General features: G+C 44.1%; 1 protein-coding gene across 1 annotated transcript in view; it reads left to right on the top strand.

The window, feature by feature from the left end:
* The window catches only part of pard3ba (par-3 family cell polarity regulator beta a), a gene marked incomplete in the record, with an annotated part of 78,097 nt that overhangs the window by 15,416 nt on the left and 42,895 nt on the right, over window positions 1-19,786 (top strand). Inside the window, 6 exon segments of the mRNA XM_034217336.1 lie at window positions 2,890-3,004; window positions 3,735-3,873; window positions 5,071-5,147; window positions 7,575-7,619; window positions 15,786-15,995; window positions 16,709-16,898. Of these exon segments, the coding sequence (XP_034073227.1) occupies window positions 2,890-3,004; window positions 3,735-3,873; window positions 5,071-5,147; window positions 7,575-7,619; window positions 15,786-15,995; window positions 16,709-16,898 (776 nt within the window).

The following is a 19,786-nucleotide window of genomic DNA, read 5'->3' on the forward strand; positions in this document are numbered from 1 at the left end:
TCAGACGCTCTTAAAGATGTGTCGCAGCAGTTAAAGCAGATGCTGAGTGATAATGGGAGAGAGAGGGAGTATTAACGCCATTGACCTGCCCATTGTGGCGTTTCCATCTCCTCCACGCCACACTCCCATCAGTGTGTGTGTGTGTGTGTGTTTAAGTTATCCAAGCCTGCAGATGAATGCTATCAAAGCCAGTTCAAGGTTCACTGTATATCTGAAGAGCCTCATCCCTACCCAGCCTGTCTGGTGGCAGGGTGAGGCAGCGTGATAAAACAAGCGCTCCCTAAAGCACAGCCCCTCAGCGTCTCCCCCCCCATCTCCAACTGTCTAGAGTTAGATTTCCATTAAGGATATGACCCTAAATCCTAATTAGAATAACACAAAAACACTCAAAAGGTTTTATTGCTGCATGAAATAGACAAAGATAAATTCTCTGTTAGTCACATTTAAACTTATTTTGGATGATTTGGGTCCCTGACATTTTCAACAGCTGGGTAAATGTTGCTTTTAATAGCACAAATGTAGATTTACTTGTAAGGAGACTCTATTTTGAGTAGTATCCATTTCTGGCACATATTACAATAGACGGCAAATGAGATCACACTGAAAGGTTCTTTTCAAAGCCACATTAAGACCTCTTATAAAACATTATTGAAATGCTTAACTGACACTATTATTAAATCACATTCAGTGATGTCAACTTAATTTAGCATCTGTCATTCAGGTAAGTGCAGTTCGAAGTACCTGTGACAAAATAATTTCTGTGTTTGTTTAATTTCTTTCCCCTTTTCTTAGTTTTCCATCCTGAGTGGAGTGTAATATGGGTGGGGTGGGGTGGGGGACACAGTAGGGTGGAGGCAGGGGCTAAGCCTCTCAGAAGTCTATTGTATGCAGCTGTAGGTTGGGGCTGACTGCATAGATGCCCCCCCCCCCCCCCCCCCACTGTTTACTTATTGTTGTGGGATTAAGATATCTGACTGCCTGTCTGGCTTCAAAAGCCGGGGGCGAGACGCAGCGGGTGGAGACGGACGGGCGGGCGGATATGGAGACGATGTGATTTATGTCTCATGTAGAAAAGCTGTCAGAATTGTGTAGACACATATATGAGCTCAAAGTGATTGACAGCTCAGATGTGGTGATATATTAACACGTATGGTAGCTACTAATGATACCCCAGGGACACTGTGCGTACACCCCACCCGACGCTTTGATACGACGGAGATATATATCGCTACACCTTTCTAAGGATTATTTCTCTTTGAATGTATAGGTGTGTGTGTGACAGCTGTAGATCCCATCTCTGACCAGAGCAGGCTTCTTTCATCCTCCACCAGTTATTCAAGTCCCTATCTCTATATGTTGGAGGGTGGGGGCATTGGGGGGTCCTTTGTAGTGTTGTCGATAACATGCCTGTCTCAGGGTTGTCTTAATTACTGCGTTTCCAATCGAGCACATGAAGAGAATGGCCGTGTTTTTGCACTTACAGTTTTGAAGTCAGTTTTTTGCCTGAGGCGACAAAAATACTGTATACAAATATATACAGGGTCCCCGCAGACCCTTACAACAGTCTTTAGATTCATAGATCTAAATAAAACCTTAATTGGTATAAAATAAATAAATTACTAGTTTAAAAAGTATGGATAGGATTTTGAGCTGTTTTCTTATGACATTGCAGATTTGACCAAAGTAATTGGTCAAATCTTTTTTTTATTAATTAGCAAATGTTCTTGAATAATATAATAAAATAGATGTCGTGCCGATCAGGATAGCAGACCTAAAAACACTGGTATTTTGTCACATGTTATGTTACAATAAACTCAAAATGATGTTTTTACACCTTCAATCTAGGTTATTGTTAGGTTGGTACTAAATGTCATTCCCAGTGCCATTTAAGTCTTAAAAAGTCTTAAATCTTATTCGCCTTTAGCTAAAGGAAGTCTGGATATAAAGCCTTTCTTTTCTTATAATTGTCTATACTCCACGTATTGAATCCCAAATGTTTTGTAAGACACAGCATGTGCAAAGTTCACTTCCTCTTGCCAACCCTATCAAAAATAAACTCAGGCACAGTGCTGTGTGTAGATATTTAATCCATGACAACGTCTCTCTGCCTTTACACATTAAGGAAATGTCTTTTGTCTGAATGGATGACACATGTCTTCCTTCAATTATGATCAACTCTCTACTTTGTGATATTTTCCTCATGTCCCACCCCCCAGAGGATTGTTCTAAATCTGTTTCCTCAGAGCTCCCACATCACCGTCTGAGGTGTCTCAGAATTGATTGGTTGCGAGATGTACCTACTACATAATTATGTACAATCCTCCTTTCTGGCATAGTAGGTGTATATCGGATTGAACTACAAAGTCTCTTTCTCTAGACAATGTAAAACGCTTTAGTCCAAAATGTATCTACCTGTTATGTTAATGCAACATGCTGCTTTCAAACCTAACCCTCACAACTGTACATACACAAATATAACCTAACAATACAAATACATAAAACAGGTTTAACGTCATCCAATTAAATGTTTACCCTATCTTCACTTTGCTGAAGAGCATCCTACAATGTTGTTCTCCATATATATTCACAGCCTTTAATCTTAAATCTAGGTGGGCGAGCCAGTTTATTATGATCATTTAATAAACCATTTACTATTTCAAATGTTTCCCTATCATCCTCACGCCTTGTTGCTTAGAATTAAATAGCATTCATTCTGTATATGTCTGCACAACATTGTCTGGAATTAGATGAACAAAAGGAATAAAAAAGACATTCTGCTGGGTGTTAAAATAGAGGCAACATCATGAACTTTTCACGACAACTTTGGCTTTAATTTGAGACATTTTTAGCATATTAACCATTCTCATCATTGCTCTTCCTTGTCCACAGGACTCCTGGGGCCACAGTGCGTACCAGGGGCCGTCTCGAGTCCCCAACACGGAGCCCACCATGAACGGGGGACTCAATCCGACGATGGCAAACAACAACGTCAACTCTGGAAGTGGTGAGCCACACAATGTTTGTCCATTTGAGCTGTCAGATAGTCAACATGCGGCTGAGTGTTTGTGTACGCACGTTATCTGCCTCTGAGCACACACTGTTTGTCAGCCTGTGTGTGTGTGACACCCAGCCAATGCTCTTGACATTGCTTCTTTACAAAACACACCTTTCCCAGGCTCCCCTTCTATCTGTTTCCTCGCAGCATATTCATAGCGGGAGAAAGGGAAGTCATTACCTGTGTTTCTCCTCTTTTCTCCGAACGCGGCGCTCGCTTTTCATGTGCAAAATATCTGACCTTGGAATCATTAAGCTGATGAAACGGCTTCTAAGTGGGCCGTATTTGCATTCAGAGTATTGTGCAGCATGTCGTGTTAAGGACAGTTTTAAATGCATTCTTTATCTCATCTCCCCTTTCCTCACCCTCTGGGATGATGGGATGCATCTAACTGAGGCAGCTCTCCATCAGACTGGCTCTACAGTCATGTTATACAGTAGGGGGATAACAACAAATGTATTTACAGTGGGGGGATGGTGGCATCTGTTTGGGGATGATGTGCTCTGTTTTGATCCTCAACACACTGATTTTCATACTGTCAATATTTAAATATCACTCCACACCTAATTCAAAAGGGTGACGCACCATATTTAGAACCCATACACACACTGGCATTAGGAGCGTCTCGTCAACACCTATTCCAAGTTTGGAGTTTAAGCGGTTTCTTGTTCCTCCTCAGTTTCGTTTCCCGCTGCGACCACAAACGGCAGCTACGGCAACGAAGACTACTACGACGACGGCGGCTTCCCCCCACCCCCCTCCCCCGGCTCTGTGGAGGAAATGAACAGAGACTCAACCCAAACTCCCCCCCGCCACAGGTACCTCACACACTGCACCGTCAGCATGTTGCACTACAGTTAGTGTAGAGGAAACTTCTGTGTAGCATGCAGTGGAGTCACCGACTCAGGAAGGAGACACGGGAAGAGTCGGAGCTTTGATGTCAAACCACTGTGATTTATTTGGAGTTGGTACCAGAGTATTCACATCACAAATCCAAGAGTCAGAGGTTCTGACTTCACGGTAGAGTTGCCACGTCAATTCTGGAGAGCCTCTCTCTTGCCAGCCCATCTAACTGGTTTCGCAGAGAGTAAACAACATATTTGAGAAGATAGCCTAAACAGTGTGGGAACACTGAGCTACTTGCGTCGGACACTTATGACCTCGAAGATTTCACCTTGGAGTCCAGAAATACAGAGAAGGAAGTGTCCCAGTGTACCCACAACACAGACCATCTGTATCCCAGTATTGACCGGTCACAGAATGGGAACAATAACATTATTGGCTAAGCCGCCTGTGTCCTTAAAGAAGGTAAACAGACATCGAGGTTTGTCCTGTATGTTACAAATTGGCGTCTATGATAATTATTTCCATAACAGTTATTATATTCTAATGGCACTCTTATTATGTGCCGCGGTGTTATGAGATAGAGCAGAGCCATTACACTCAATATCACATGCATTATTTAGACCATACAGGCTCATTGCAATAGCCTATTTGCATTATGCATACTTAATTGTAGTGATAGCACAAAGGAGTAAAGCTTGGAAAGAGCTATGATACATGTAAGTAAGGGTTTTTGAATGTGTGGTCAGAGTCTGGCGTCAGTAACTGTTCAATAGAGATGCAATTGTTTTACTGAATCGTGCCATCTGGAGACGAGGACATTGAATGATCTGTTGTTTGTGTGTGGGCTTTAAATCACTTTTACTCTTTGTTCGGGTGATGCAAGTCACTAAAATACTTTTGCACTCCTGCTGCACTGATTTAAAGAGACCCTATCATGCTTGTTCCCTTTCCTGTTGTGTGTTAAATAGGTAGTTGTGCATGTAAATGGTCTGCAAAGGCTACGATCCCAAAGTGTCTCTCCCACACACTGCAGCACAAGCAGTATGAGAAAAATAAAGAGCTTTTTGAGCATTAAAGTAGAAACACTTGATACAAATATGAACCTGAAAATGAGAAGAATAGAGAATATTGATCAAAAACGATCTATTGAAGTCACTGTTGTTTTGCAGCGAGTTTCAGAAGGAACGTCACGAGAACGCAGACGACAACAGACCTCGCAACAGAGCATCCAAGAGCATGGACATGGGTCAGTACACACACACACACACACACACACACACACACACACACACACACACACACACACACACACACACACACACACACACACACACACACACACACACACACACAGCTCTTCATCGATGAAAGGAGCTCTTGTTCGCCAGCTTGAAAGCATTTTCCGAAGCGAAAACACAAACCCAACCAAAACATACGAGTCCAATCAAGGAGTAAGTCTACACAAACAACCACAACACTATCACATGCTCTTATCACTACATTTCTTTGTTGTGATACGTAACCCCCTCCCCTATTATCTGCGGCCTGAGGGGTTCGACCTCCTGAACTCAGAAACCCGGGGGCTTTCCAACGAGCTGCAAGGACACGCCGTCTGGTGTGTGTTTGTGTGTGAACGAGACGCAATCTCACCGTGTGAGTGGAAGGCGAGAACGATGGGGCTTATTTCCTCGTATTAACCCGAGCTGACCCCCGTACCCCCCTCTTTTTCCCTACAATCTTTTTCCATCTCTTACTTTCTGATTTCCTTCTTGTTATCAGGATATTTTTTGTTTATCTCCTTCAGTACTTTCTTCTTCTTCTTCTTCTCTGCCTCTCTGATTTCCAATCGCGGTTCATTAGGTTCAGTGGATTGGCTTTCTTCCTGCAGCACACGCCTCTGCCACCCAAGCTGATTGGCTTTCATTATGGACAAGGGTGGTCCGCACACACACACACACACACTCCCTCCATCCCACTGAGGAGCCATTCCAATAAGCAGCCTCCCCTCTCTGGCTTCTATCTCCATCTCTGGCCGTCCTCCATTTCAATCTGTTTCTGTGTTATCGCCCTGCTTCTATCCATCTCTTCCCTGTCTAAAGTACATGGCTAGTAAGCAGTGCGTGTGTGTATGTGTGTGTAAAGATGACAGGATCACATAGGAGCCCTGAGATGCTGACCCTGTCTACATGTTTTATATTTAAAGAGCTTTTTCTTCTCCTTCCTCTGGAGGGTTTCCCACACGTCAGTCTTTACGCCTGCTTGTATCTGAGCTTTAGCCGCAGAGCAGGTTAGCTTTTATTAAACGCCACTTGACAGAACGAGGTGAGCTTCCTTTATTAACCCTGGATGCCTTAGCAAATACTCTGTTGACTCAGGGCTTCCACTCGCACACACACACACACACACACACACACACACACACACACCGCCTGCTGATGCAGAGGTGAACAGTCGAGTCACTGATTCTACAGCTACCAGTGCCTGGAAGCAAAAGGAAAACATGTTTCTGCTCTCTTACTTTTGACTTGCAATAATGGGAACTAATGCATTTATTAGACTACAAAGCTACGGTCTGTTATGGGAAATGCTCTGCCTATATTGGCTTTAAGATGCTCAAAGTGCATTGAAACATCTGAGCTTTTAGGATAGGGATCTTTTTGAACATTAAAGCATGTAAACCCGTCACAGTAGATGAACAAAATACAAACCCGAAAATGAACATAAAGGGCTTTTAACACAAACCAAATTGCATTGATAAAGCGAGTCGAGAAGTCTGCATCTCTTAATGCTTTTTATTTCTTAACTGGCAGACCATGACGCTCCAATATGGCGCATAATAAAAAAACAATCTCCCCAGCAGTGTTACAGGTTATTGTTTGTGTAATAGAGGGACAGTATGGATCCATAAAAGAGCAAATGGAGTTTATCCCTGATAGCCCACCAGCCTCCGAAGCATTAAGACTTTCGTTGAATTCACTTCCAGGATACAGTTATCAGGTGTTGTGCATATATATAACACTATAAGGTTTCTACATTTTGAGACAAAGCTCCTATCTTTCCCCACAGAAAAGTTCATTGATCTTGCTCGTGTGCACAGGAAAAGTATTTCTTTGTCTTGGTAGCTACAGATGTTTCTGTGCAGGACTTTATTTAGCAAGCTCTTGTGATGTGCGGACACCTTATCGCCTCCATCCATCACTCCGTGCTGCTTGTCTTTGTTTTCTCTTACTCCTCCGTCCCTCCATAACTCCCTTCCTCTCATTTCTCTCCATCCCGCCGGGGAAAATTGACCTCGTAAAAAATGAAAAGGATTCTTTAAGAGAAAAAGCAGCGTAATGAAAACCTATTATTGTATCCCAGCCTGTGGCGGCGCGACCCAGTCCTGTTTAGTTAGATTAGGTGGAGGTTTCCTTTTTCCCCCCTATATTATTTCTCTCATTCCCTCACCTCTATCTGTTCTCATTTTCTCAATATCATCACTCTTTCTTGTGGTTTTCTTCTGGTTTAATTTCCTTTTTCAGTCCGTCTCATTTTGACTCGTCCTCCTCCGTCTTCTTCTGCAGGGAGCAACACGCATTATAACCATTTACACAGAACACAAAGCTGCTCCATATTAAAGTATGTGTAGCAGGCAATAGTATGGGTTATTAACTGTGCTGTTGTGTGTTTTCAGTGGCGGATGAGAGCAACATGGGATCAATGGTCGGGCAGAGGAACGGTATGTTTTAAAACATGCCTCTTTTGCTCCAATCTCTTTTTCTTACAAACTTAAATAAGTCCCATTTTCTCCAGTTTCTCCTCCTCTATTCTTATGCATTTTCTTGATTCCTTTCTCCCATGTTGCCCCCTCTCCCTCCGCACCCGGCTGACAAAGTTGAGTTGTGAAGCACTTAGTGTCGGAGCTCTCGCTGCTTTATAGCCGTCCAGGTCAGCAGGCCCACAGCGCTCAATCCTCGCCCAGCTGACAGCCGCCGTATCGCATCACAATCTGCTCCAGTTACACTTAATTCCCTTTCTTGTTTTATATGAGAAAAGTCTAGTTAAAGGTACAATATAAAGTAGGTTTGATTTTACTGTGGCATTTCACAGTAGTGGTCCAAAGGATATGATTCACTCCCAAGAATGGAAGCACTTTATATTTCTGACTGAGCAATCTGAAGGCAATATTACATATCCGTCTCATTTCCTCCAGTTATACCAGCGACAGCAAAAGGACTGTAGCAAAGTCACAACATGTTGTTTTACAGTATTGTTTTACTCTTTATCTATAGACTTGTTATGTCTTTACATTGTTCAAAAGACTATTTGTTCCATACAATATAAATAAACACCAATCATGTCTTACCAAATGTCCTAAATCCATATTGTTTTTGAAAGCACCGCGGCTGCATGTCGGAGCAGTTTGTGCTGTGATAGGAGCAGACAAGGCCACCATGACTTCCCACTGAGTCACATAGAAGTGCTCCATCCTTCCTCAGTGGCCAGCAGCATGATTATACATCTGAGTGTTGCTGGAGAGAGCGAGCATGCTCAGTGGGGTTTGCAGAAGATTTTAATTGTGGAGTTCAGCAGCGTCTCATTTAGAGCAGGGCGCTGTATATAGACACTGCAACGAGGCTTATATAAGAGGAGGGGAATCATGACTAGCATTTCAGTCCTGATGTTGGAAGACAGGCACACACACACACACACACACACACACACACTCACGTACACCGATCTCTTGAATCCACCTGCATCAAGCCAACTAAGCCTGTTGCCTGCGGAATACAAATAACCTGAGCACTGTTGGTGACCTCAAATCCCCCCTCCTCCCTCCTTGCCATGATTTTCCTGGCATTCCTGATCAGCGCCCGTAACCCTTATGATATATAAATCCATCCCTGTGCCGCCGCAGTGTTCCTTTTTCTTTTTCATCTCCCCCTTTGACGTCTTGGCTAATGTGTATCGACGGGGCTTTTGCGTGGTTTTCATTTTTGCTGACGCAGTGCATTCGCCCCACCCTCCTCCCTAAATGGCCTCAGTGTTTCTTTATGGGCTTTGACATATTTCATTAGGCGGATGGTCTTAAGAGGCCTGCCTGGCTTCTTTAATCTGGCTAAAACCCTTTTTCTCTCTGGCTGCGACGAGCACTCCACTTCCCTCCAGCTCCATCACTTGCTGCCCCTCTCTCTTTCCCATGATTCTCCAGTCTGAGGAGTCTCCATTGCCAATTTTCTTTTTTTGCCTTTCATCTTCCTGGTTGCTTCTGTCTTGATTATTCTCTCCATCTCCTTCTCTTTGTCGCCAGGCTCATCCCCTTTTTTAAGTTTCCTCTAATTCCTCTCTCATCCTTTTTGTTATTCTCTCTTTCAATCCTCCGCTGCTGTTCCAGCCTCATGTGATTATGCTGAACATGCTCCAGTCTCGGGTGTTTCCTCTACGAGAAAATCCCCCTTTTAGTGTATCTTGTGAACGTGTGTGAGATCACCAGAGGAGTAATGGACAAATATGCCTTCATTCATCCCTTCATTTTTCTCCCTTAGAGTCTAACAACTCCCCTGCTAGCTAGTGCCCTCTTACAACACACCTGACACACACACACCTACACACACACACACACACACACACACACACACACACACACACACACACACACACACACACATAAGCATTAGGCTAGTGCAGAGGATTCGAATGCAGCCTCTCTAAGTACGTGTGTTTTCCGTTGTTTCTCTCTCTGCACAAGGAGACTCAAGAACCGGCCGGCTCCCTGCCAGCTCTGAAGCCTCTGTTTTGTTTTCACACGCTTTGTTTGTGTGCCATGTAACTTTGCCTCCTTAGCTTGCCTTCCCTTTCCTGAGCCAAGTCTGCTTTTTTCACATTGTCACCTGAGACCTCTAGGCAACAAGGTGCAGTGTGTGAAGTTATGGAAGTGACACAGGGTGCTGCTGCCTCTGACTGTAGCTGCTCATTAACTTGCTGCTGCCTGTTCTCTCTGTGTTTGGGTGTGTTCGAGGCTACCACTTTCTTGGATCCTGTCTAATTGCCCATGACTCTATTAAGGCTTATTTTTTTTTATAATATAGTCATATCAGGTCTAAAATTCTGCATATTTGGTGCAAGTAAGTGATCCAAAGTCAGTTTTGGACCAGGTGTTTTCAATGACTCAGCAGTTCCCCCTGAATGCCCACCGCCGCACGTTTACAGTACAAATGGCACATGTCCCGCTCCACACAGCGCGCTCCAGCCCTCATCCATACCCTGCCAGCCCCCTGCGCTGCGGTGATCCAGCAGAGGTAAGCAGTAATTATGAAATGGCCTTTTAAGTCCCTTCCAGTTATTAAAGCCATTCATCTACTCGCAGGCTGGATACATACGGCCCATATGTCCCCCGTCTCTCATACATCCAAACAGCTAAACCCAATTACTGGCAGAGCAGCGCCTCCACCCAGCCTCTGATGCAGCTGAGTGCAGTCAGACAGAGACGCAGGGATGCCTAATGATCGGACAGCCCTTTAATTGGAGTGGAGTTTTGATTGGCTATAACATGAATTGGATTTGCTTTGACCGGATAAACAGTGGTCGGAAGTGATTTAGTTTGGAGTGAAGTTTGTCGTATGACGGGAAAACATTTGAAGCAGTAATGGCGTTCTGTTTTCCACCGCTGTGATGAAACATTATTAACTGTTTAAAGGACAAAACTGACAATAGTCTACATTATTCCTATTTTTAAGGACTTTTACCTTTTTTAAAGTAAGGCAAGGCAAGTTTATTTATACTGTATAGCACTTTTCAACACAAGGCAATTCAAAGTGCTTTACAAAAAATGAAAGACATTAAGAAAATGGCATTTAAAATAAAAGCTAATAAAATAAACATTAAAAGAAAAAATACATGGATCAAAGTTACAGTGCAGTCTAAGATATGAATAGTTCAATTAAAAGCAGCGACAAAAAGAAAAGTCTTCAGTCTGGATTTGAAAGTAGTCAGAGTTGCAGCGGACCTGCAGGTTTCTGGGAGTTTGTTCCAGATATTTGGAGCATAATAACTGAACGCTGCTTCTCCATGTTTAGTTCTGACTCTGGGGACAGAAAGCTGACCAGTCTCTGAAGACCTGAGAGATCTGGATGGTTCATAATTTAGCAGGAGGTCAGACATTTATTTTGGGCCTAAACCATTCAGTGCTTTATAAACCAGCAGCAGTATTTTGAAATCTATTCTTTGACACACAGGAAGCCAGTGTAAAGACTTCAGAACAGAAGTGATGTGATCCACTTTCTTAGTGTTAGTGAGGACTCGAGCAGCAACGTTCTGAATCAGCTGCAGCTTTCTAATAGATTTTTTAGTGAGACCTGTGAAGACACCATTGCAGTAGTCGAGTCTACTGAAGATAAAAGCATGGACAAGTCTTTCCAAATCCTGCTGTGACATTAGTCTTTTAATCCTAGATATATTCTTTAGGTGATAGTAGGCTGATTTAGTAACAGTTTTAATGTGACTGTTGAAACTCAGGTCAGAGTCCATGACTACACCTAGATTTCTGGCTTTATCTGTTGTTTTGAACATTGCACACTGAAGCTCAGCGCTAACTTTTATACGGTCTGCCTTTCCTAGTATGAATAGGGGTTGAAGAGGCGCTCTTCCTGGGTGATAACAATGCAGGCCAGCCGGTCGCATCACAGATTTCAGAGCGCTGGGCTCTGCCTGTTATCCGTCCTCCCAAATCCCATGGAAGTGATTTACTCTTTGCACCCAGAGAGTTCCAGGGAGGACTACCACTTGTAGATGTATTACCCGGTACACAGCCCTCCTGTTCCTTGGAATCCTTGTAGCTGCTAACTAGCTGTGAGTTAGCATACCCTTTTCCATTATTTTGCAACACTGGTAAAGTGGTGTCATTCCCACGACATAGTCCATTCACTTCCACGTTAACTTCCAACCGTTGCATTTTCATTTCCAACACAGCCATCTTCTGTATAAGTTTGTGGATGTCATCTGTAGAGAACGGAGGCATTTTGCTACCAACTAGCTTAAGCTAAATAGCATGCAGTAGCCTACCAGGCTTTAGCTGTTGCTAGGCCACGCTACTGTAAGACTGAGGTCTTCGTACAAATGTTGAAATATGGCTGAAACCCTCCGTCTGTTTACGAAGATGAACTGTCCCAGTGATAAGTTAATGTCCAGGAGCCGCTGCTCGAAGTTTTCAGAGAATAAGAATAGGAAAATCAGCATAAGTACTTGCGTATCTTCCATAGAAACCATTTGAAAACTTGAATAATGCCTCCATATGCGTCATGCCACGTGTGCGTTTTACTCCACAGACGTCAAATATGTCATCATAGAGGTTGGCTGCAGTAAATCTTCAGTACATTTAATCTAAGGTGAAGCCAAGGAGGGTCGGCCACACGAGAGACCTTTATGTGCTTTGTGCATTTCTCCGTGTAGTTAAAAAAGGACTTAAATCCATTCATAAACATTCATTGAGATGAGATTTGTTAATGGCTATTGTAATTCAACATGTGTAAGGCTCCTCTTGAGCTTTTATGGAAACGGTGTAACAGAGGAAGGGGCCGTTCTCGTCTTGTAACGGTGTGTTTAACGCTTCTGTTGGATTAGATTCAGTAACCTCTGAGGAACAGGGCCACACTTAAAGCAGGCTTTGTTTTACAGGTGTGTGTGTGTGTGTGTGTGTGTGTGTGTGTGTGTGTGTGTGTGTGTTTGTGTGTGACATGGGTTTTTATAGAAGGGTGCAGGTCGGTGCCTGTTTTACACAATGTTTTATTTGCCTGTCCTGAGATTGGATGTACAAGATGGGAAAGTGTGTGTGTGTGGACCCAACCCTGTGTGTGTGTGTGTGTGTGTGTTACTGTTGGCTAAAGTGTCTCCTTGGCAACTCACCGTCACCTCTGTACCACCCCCCCCCCCCCCCACGCTGGAGGGGGCACTTTCTTGTAACCGTGGCAACCTTTCAGCCAGTGTGCTGCGGCGCTGCTCGCTGTGGAGCACATTGTAGTCCAGCTGATGGGCAAGTGTTAAGAACCCGCTGAGACACTGTGTGCACAGGGTTTAAATTGGGGTGTGTGTTATTTGACTGCTGCAACAATGACCATTCTAATTAATAAAATAAGACAAGTTGATTGGATATTAGACATGCAGTAGAATTGATTTAGTTTTCTAAAAAGAAGTCCCCATAACATTTGTATTCGTTTTTTGTGCACTTTTATGGATTTTTTTTTTAATTACTCTGATTCTAGACTCTTAAATGAGAATATTTGGTAGTTTTTTTTACTCTATGATTATATTTGATTTATGGACAAGACATTCGAGAATTAGCGTTATTCATATTTGATAGAAAAAACAACTATTTAAAAGTATAATCAAAAAGCCCTGCAGCCCTTGAGTGCAGTATTTAGGGCTCTGCAGTGTGCGGTTGTGTGTGGAGACACATGTGTACAGTATGTGTGCATACATCTGATTGATGTATGAATACTTCAGAAATGGTCGGTATGACTAAGCCTGATTTGTCTTTATTCTCGTGTTCATTGGTTGAGATAATTGAAGTTGTGTGCAGGCAATTTTGGTTCGGAAGTGGTGAGAAAACTATTCACACAGAAAATCATTATTGATTTATTTTTAACCCATGAAGCAATATGAGAGACACATACAGCTGTGTCTCACTTTTAAGGTAACACCTTTTAAAGAATAGAAAATAGAGCGGTGTTCATCCTGCAGCGCTGTCAGCACAGCAGGAGCCCAAGGCTACATTCCAGGCACTTCACTGCTCAGCTGAGAGGTGTGTGTGTAGCTGGATGTTGGCATGTGCCCATTGTTGTGCATACAGCTACAGTATGTCAGCATGGGTGGGCTTCTGAGTGGGTGTTTAGTGTGAAATGCAAACGCCATTTAAAGCGGTAATTGGCAGGTTCATTGTTTTAGAAAAACATTTTCAGCATTAAGGAAGTCTTACTACAGATTTCACAGAAGCCACACATCTATCAAAAGTTAAAAAGTATTGTTTTATAGTAACAAAAATGTTCATACTGTAGATTACCGTTTGATGTTTTCCTTTTTAAAGAGGCCCTATTCTGCTTTTAGTTTTCCCCTGCCCTGTACTGTGTTTTAAATGTCTATGCTAAAACCCCAAAGTTCCCGCCAAAGGAGTTTATATTAACACAGGCATGAACTTAACTTTGTATCAGATATTTTCCATCACCACTCAAGCCTTCAAATTACTCCGAGCCTTGTCCTTCTGAAATCGTGACGCCCAGAATAAGTCCTCGGACTTTGATCAACAAACAAAGTGAGGAGGGTGGAGGAGCATTACAGCTGTGAAGGGCATCGCCCTGTTTGGCTGTAAGGCTGTTTGTCAAATATGTGCACCAGCTTGAATCAGTGGCAATCAGGCGGACGTGATTAGAACGGATCCACGAGAGCATCTGCTGGCACAGCGGGCGCCGATATGTGATAAACGCTGATTTCACCCTCCATTGGATCGAGCTGGCGATGATAGCCACCTCTCCCCCACTCATCCATCCTCACCCTCATTATTCATTTACCTCCAGCCTCCACCGCCTGACATGCATGGAGAGGGCACCCAAAGCCTCACACACTCAAACTAGCAAAAGTGATCATATTACTTCCTGTTTCATCGTCAAGGACACACACCACTATCTCACACAGGCAGTATCATGACTTTTTTTTTTCATCGGACCAAAAATGCTCAACACACACACACACACACACACACATGCCCACGCTCTCAGACACACACAGTTTCTCTGTGTATAGTGCAGCAGTGCGCTGGCAAGGAGCTTAATTCTATCAGGCTGCGAGCCGGACAGCCGTAATTACATTTGTGACACAAATCCTGCCTCTCAAATTGAGCGTTTTATTCCTGCGCGCCCCCCCTCTCTATTTATAACCCCTTATTCCCTATAAATCCCACTTCCTCTCAGAAAGTCAATTTAGGACTTAAAAGGCAGCCGCTTACTCTGCCCCCCTTCCTCTTTTGCCGCTTCACTTCCCCCTTTTTTTCCTGCTCCACTTCCGAGCTTTGAAGCCTTTAAAATGATGTCTTAAGCAGCGAGTGCCATGATGCGAGAAAGTCATCCCTACAGGAAAGTTCTGGACAAAAAACTTGTCTGTAACTGATCTGAAAAGTCACCGTTTCTTTGTTATACATGGTTTGTTCTGGGTTTTTCATCCACATCTCTTGGTCACCAACTCCTCACACCTTGCATGACATTCACTGCTTTCTCTCAGTGTCTCAGTTTTCCTACAGCTCTGCATTTCCTCAAATCTTCCCTCCTCTCCGACCCCCTGCTGAGTCAGCGGTGCTTTTCAACACTTTTCTGCTCCTTCGTCTCCCCTTTCTTGCCCTCCCCATTTGGAGGCCATTCCTGAGTTCTGTATGGTGGCAGATAATGTATTCCCCCTCTCTTCTGCTTCTGCATGAGCCTGTCTGTTCACCTGTGCCTGTACCACTCCACCTCCTTTATCCCCCTCCTTTATGTCGCTCCTATAGGACTCTTTCTGTTAAGCCTGTTTCCATCCTCTCACATCTGCTTTCTGCTACCTTCATAGCTTCATATTCTGAGTTTGAACCTTTTTAAAGCCTCATTCCAAAAAGGTATATCCATCAGGTTACACTTAGGTGATCTTGAAAGCCTGGTGACTGCAAGATATCAATATATTTTATAAATGATTTAAAATATGAATTAATGTGTGTGTGGGAAACGTAGCTAAAAGCCTGAGATATCCAGACCCAGTCACTAACTCATACTGTCTCTTTGCATCAGTGGCAAAATATTGTTCTGCCCTCCCTTCTCCCTCCCTTCTTGTTTCACATCCATCCACCTCATCGCTCACTGCCCCCCGCCCTCTCTCTCTTTCTGCGTCTCAGAGCCTCCAGCTGGAGCAGCGCTGGGTCCCACCCTCGGCCTCTGGAAGTCCAGCTCCCTGGAGAGCCTTCAGACGGCGGTGAGGGAGCAGAGCCGCAGCCACGCCCAGCAGCCCTTCCACCGCCCGCCGCCCCACATGGTCCGGGGCCGGGCCGCCAACCAGAGCTTTCGCTTCGCCATCGACAAGTCCTACGACGGACCCTCTGAGGATGGTAAGACTTTACAACAAGACACAACTTTAGAGAGTGTTCCTTTGAAATGTTTGAGACTATTTCCTAGACTTTGTATCCCTTTTTTAATTAGACCCTACACTGCCAAGGCACATCCCTCAGGCTTTTTAACACACTGGTGCTCAAGAAGAGCCAGAGGCCTGCCAAGGGACAGTGCTTAGCCTTAATGAAATGCTAGATGATTCTATCCACTCAGCAATTTTGGAACTTAATATTATACAGTAGCATCATTTTTGTAAGGCTCTACCTCAGTAATCACAAAAGACGTCAAACATCTGTGTGTTCGACTTCTATGTGATTACTGAGGAAATGATACTATGTGTGAGCTAAAATGACAGACTTTGGTGATGAAAAAGGACCTGCATTTGTTTGCCTGCACAAGTCTGACTGTGACAACATTTGGCGGGGAATGTCAATTAAGTACATATCTGTCCTTAGCAGGTGTTCTGACACTTTAGATGAAACATCAAACTATAAAACAGAACCACTTATGCTGTTCTTGGCTTGGATTTGGCAAATAGATGCCAAATGTAACTAAGGCAAGTGAAAATGACTGCTCCAGGTGTAGAGCTTTGCCTCTGGCCTCCTCCATGCACTGGGAGAACAGAGGACTAACTAGCTTGCTGATCAGATTCCTCACAGTACATGCATGCTGCACACATATACTGCCATCTCTGCCCTTCACACTTCCTCAGACGATGACGGCTCAGAGCAGAGTTCCGGGCAAGAAACTCCCGTCAGCAGCTCCACTCGCCTGGACGTAGACGACGGAAAGAAGAAGAAGAAGACTAAAGGGAAGAAGAAGGAGAAAAAGAGCAAACCGAAGAAGGAGTCTGTGGATGATCCGGAGAAGAAGACCAAAAAGAAAGGATTTGGCCTCCTAAGGTAGGAACATCTTTAAATACGTTCTTCTTACTAGTTTAAAGTTCCTTCCATCAAGGTGACTCTTTGTTTAGTCGGTGATAAATTAAGCATCTCCAAAGTCTGCCATGACGGCGCCTCCCTTTCTCTAAATTGAAAAGGTCACCTGCTTAACAAGAAAAATGGGAGCTCAAACGGAGCAGGTAATGAGGCTTGTCTTCATCACTAACTCAAAAAACACCAAGGTCCTCCTGGAGCATCAACAACAAACATTACTTTTGTTTTTGTGTTCAAACTAAGCAATCTGCAGGTTCAGGGTCATACAAGAAATACAATGAGTCCTGTAAACGGTACATTTTATACAGATATCGATGAAAAAAAGCTGCCCTACTTTCCCCCTGGTTCTGTTTCAACAAATTACCCACCGAGCCAAGCTGGATTATGGGATTTGGGACTATTGGGTATGAACACAACCTTCGCCGTAATGGAGGGTATCCATTATCTCTCGATCCAAGCGAAGTCCCAGCGACACCGGACCAACCAGAGCAGCTTGTCACCGCTTTATCAACGCGTCCCCATCGTGATTGTGGGGGTCCAATCCTCCAGCAGCCAGCCTTATCTGTTGGCAGTGACACGGTGTGGTCAGTGTATCACTGCACTCCCAACACTTGAGATTCAATTAGGCTGCTGCGAGAGATAGCGCAGGCTGAGCGTCGGCCTACCGATGGCAGATAAGAATCCAATCGGCCTCAGTGTCAAGGGTGGTAATGGAAGAGATGTTCACATGGTTAGGTAGTGCAGAGTAGGACAGGCAGGAGAAGGGCAAAGTGAAGGACACACAGGTGAGCGTCGTTTCCCCAATAAAAAGTACTCTGTATCGTAAATAGTCACAGATTGAGCTCCTGCTGCTTCTCCGCAGCAGAATTTGTAGGAGCCGAGACTGCTAGCTGTGTGACAGATTGTGTTTATATGTTTAATCTCTGCATCTATACTCCACAAACATTTCCTACGTTCCTAAGTCATTTTATACATAGCACATTGTAACAGCATAGTAATTAAAAAATGACCTCACTGTAAACCCAATTGTGATGGAAATAGAGATAGTGACAGTTTTTACATCCAAAAAGTTGAACATGTTGGATGCCGCTAAAGCATGTCTGAATAATGCAGCATTTCTCCTGGTTCTAGGAGAGTTGTGAAAATGCCCTGGATATTATTATTTAAAACCGTCTTGCAGGTCTATGCATGTAAACACACACCTTCTCCTCTCCCTGTTTGCACAGTCATCAGAAAGCACTCCTCAGCAGCCCACTGCTCCCTCCAGCTCAGCGTCTGAGTGCTTTTCTGACTAAACAATAGCAGTCTTGTATAAAATGCTTGCAGATTGTTGCTCCACACACTACCCCCTCTCTCTCCCTGGCCTTTATCTGGCCGGCTTGATCGTTATTGAACTTGAAGTATGACTTAATTAGACGGAGTATTGCACGGTTCAATCTAATTGCTGCTCTCAAATGTTATTTTACTCCAAAGGCAGCATTAGGAAAAGGGCAAATTATAAACATATGACCTCAATGCAATGGAAGTGTGTGTAACGGCAGCTCGCACAACAACACGCTGGAAATCAGCCCCGTCCTTTCAGCGGATGTAAATATTTAGTTTAGCCGCGGCAGTATTTGAAGAGCGAGTTGATTTTGTCGGCAGTGTACTGCAAACAGATGGGTGTGAGGTGACCTCTGGAGATCACATTTGCTGTGGCAACATTTGTGTTTTGCTAAATCCATCTGTGATCCTTAAATATTAATTTTGTTACATACAGTCACGTTTTTAATTGATTTACAATTTTTTACATCCAGGATAATTTGGCTGATGAAAATCTTGTGATATGATTGAAATCCTACAATGTGCAGGTTTCTCACCCTGCACGTGCAGTGAGATGCCCTCAGATGTTCTCCTCGACTCTCCAAACGAGCCGAGACAAACGGCGGTGCCCTTCAGACCTTCCTCAGAGAGGGGGGCTGCCTGTCTTGTCAGCGGTGAAGCCCTGTAACGTAGCCTCGGGGGCTGCGCCACTGACAGACCGCAGAAAGACTAACACTGGGGCTCTGCACTCTCACATCCGCACACTCCCGCAGAACAAAGAGGGAAACCTGGTCCGAGGTTTCACATGTCTTTATCAAACAAGGATATTTACATCTCTCATTTCAATAAAACCTCTGCCAAAGATATTATTATCTCAGAGTAACGTGCTCTCACGTGGCATTCATTCTAGCGTATAGTTTTTGTGTCCGGATCATACATATTATGGCTTCAACATCAGGAGGTCAGTGTTTGAAGGACTTGTGACTAACATCCTCTTGTTATCAAGTGCTCCCAAGTGACATCCAGTTGTTTCTTCTGTGCATCTTGAGTGTGTGAACAGTCCCTGTGTGTGTCACTGCTCCGCCGCCCCACCAGGCCTCCTGAGTCCCGTCTGTCGCGTCACTCACTCAGGATCAATGTTCGGCTGTCGCTCTCGGCTCCCAGCGCGGCACCGCCCCTCCGACAATTCAAAGGACATGAAAAGCTGGGTGTTTTGATCCTCCGTTTACAAATCCTCATACAACATGATATATATCCTCTCCCCCACTCTCTCTCCCTCTGTCTGGATGTGGAAATCCGACAGGGATGCAAGCCAATTAGCGGCGTCCGTTCCGCTCTCGTCCTATCGCGGCGCAGCAGGATGCGCCGGGTTGAAAGGTAGTCAGTGGTGGGCTGTGCTCTGCAGAAGCAAAGCCTGATTTCTGATGGATTACTGCTGTCATTTTGCAACACTCAGCCCCTCTCCTTGAGCTCCTTTTTCTCTTTTAGGCTGCGTTACTAACCACGTTTCCTTGATCTCGTTGGAAAACGTCAAGGAAAGTTACAAAGGAGGA

Source organism: Gymnodraco acuticeps, unplaced genomic scaffold (genome assembly GCF_902827175.1).
Source record: "Gymnodraco acuticeps unplaced genomic scaffold, fGymAcu1.1, whole genome shotgun sequence".
NCBI lineage: Eukaryota > Metazoa > Chordata > Actinopteri > Perciformes > Bathydraconidae > Gymnodraco > Gymnodraco acuticeps.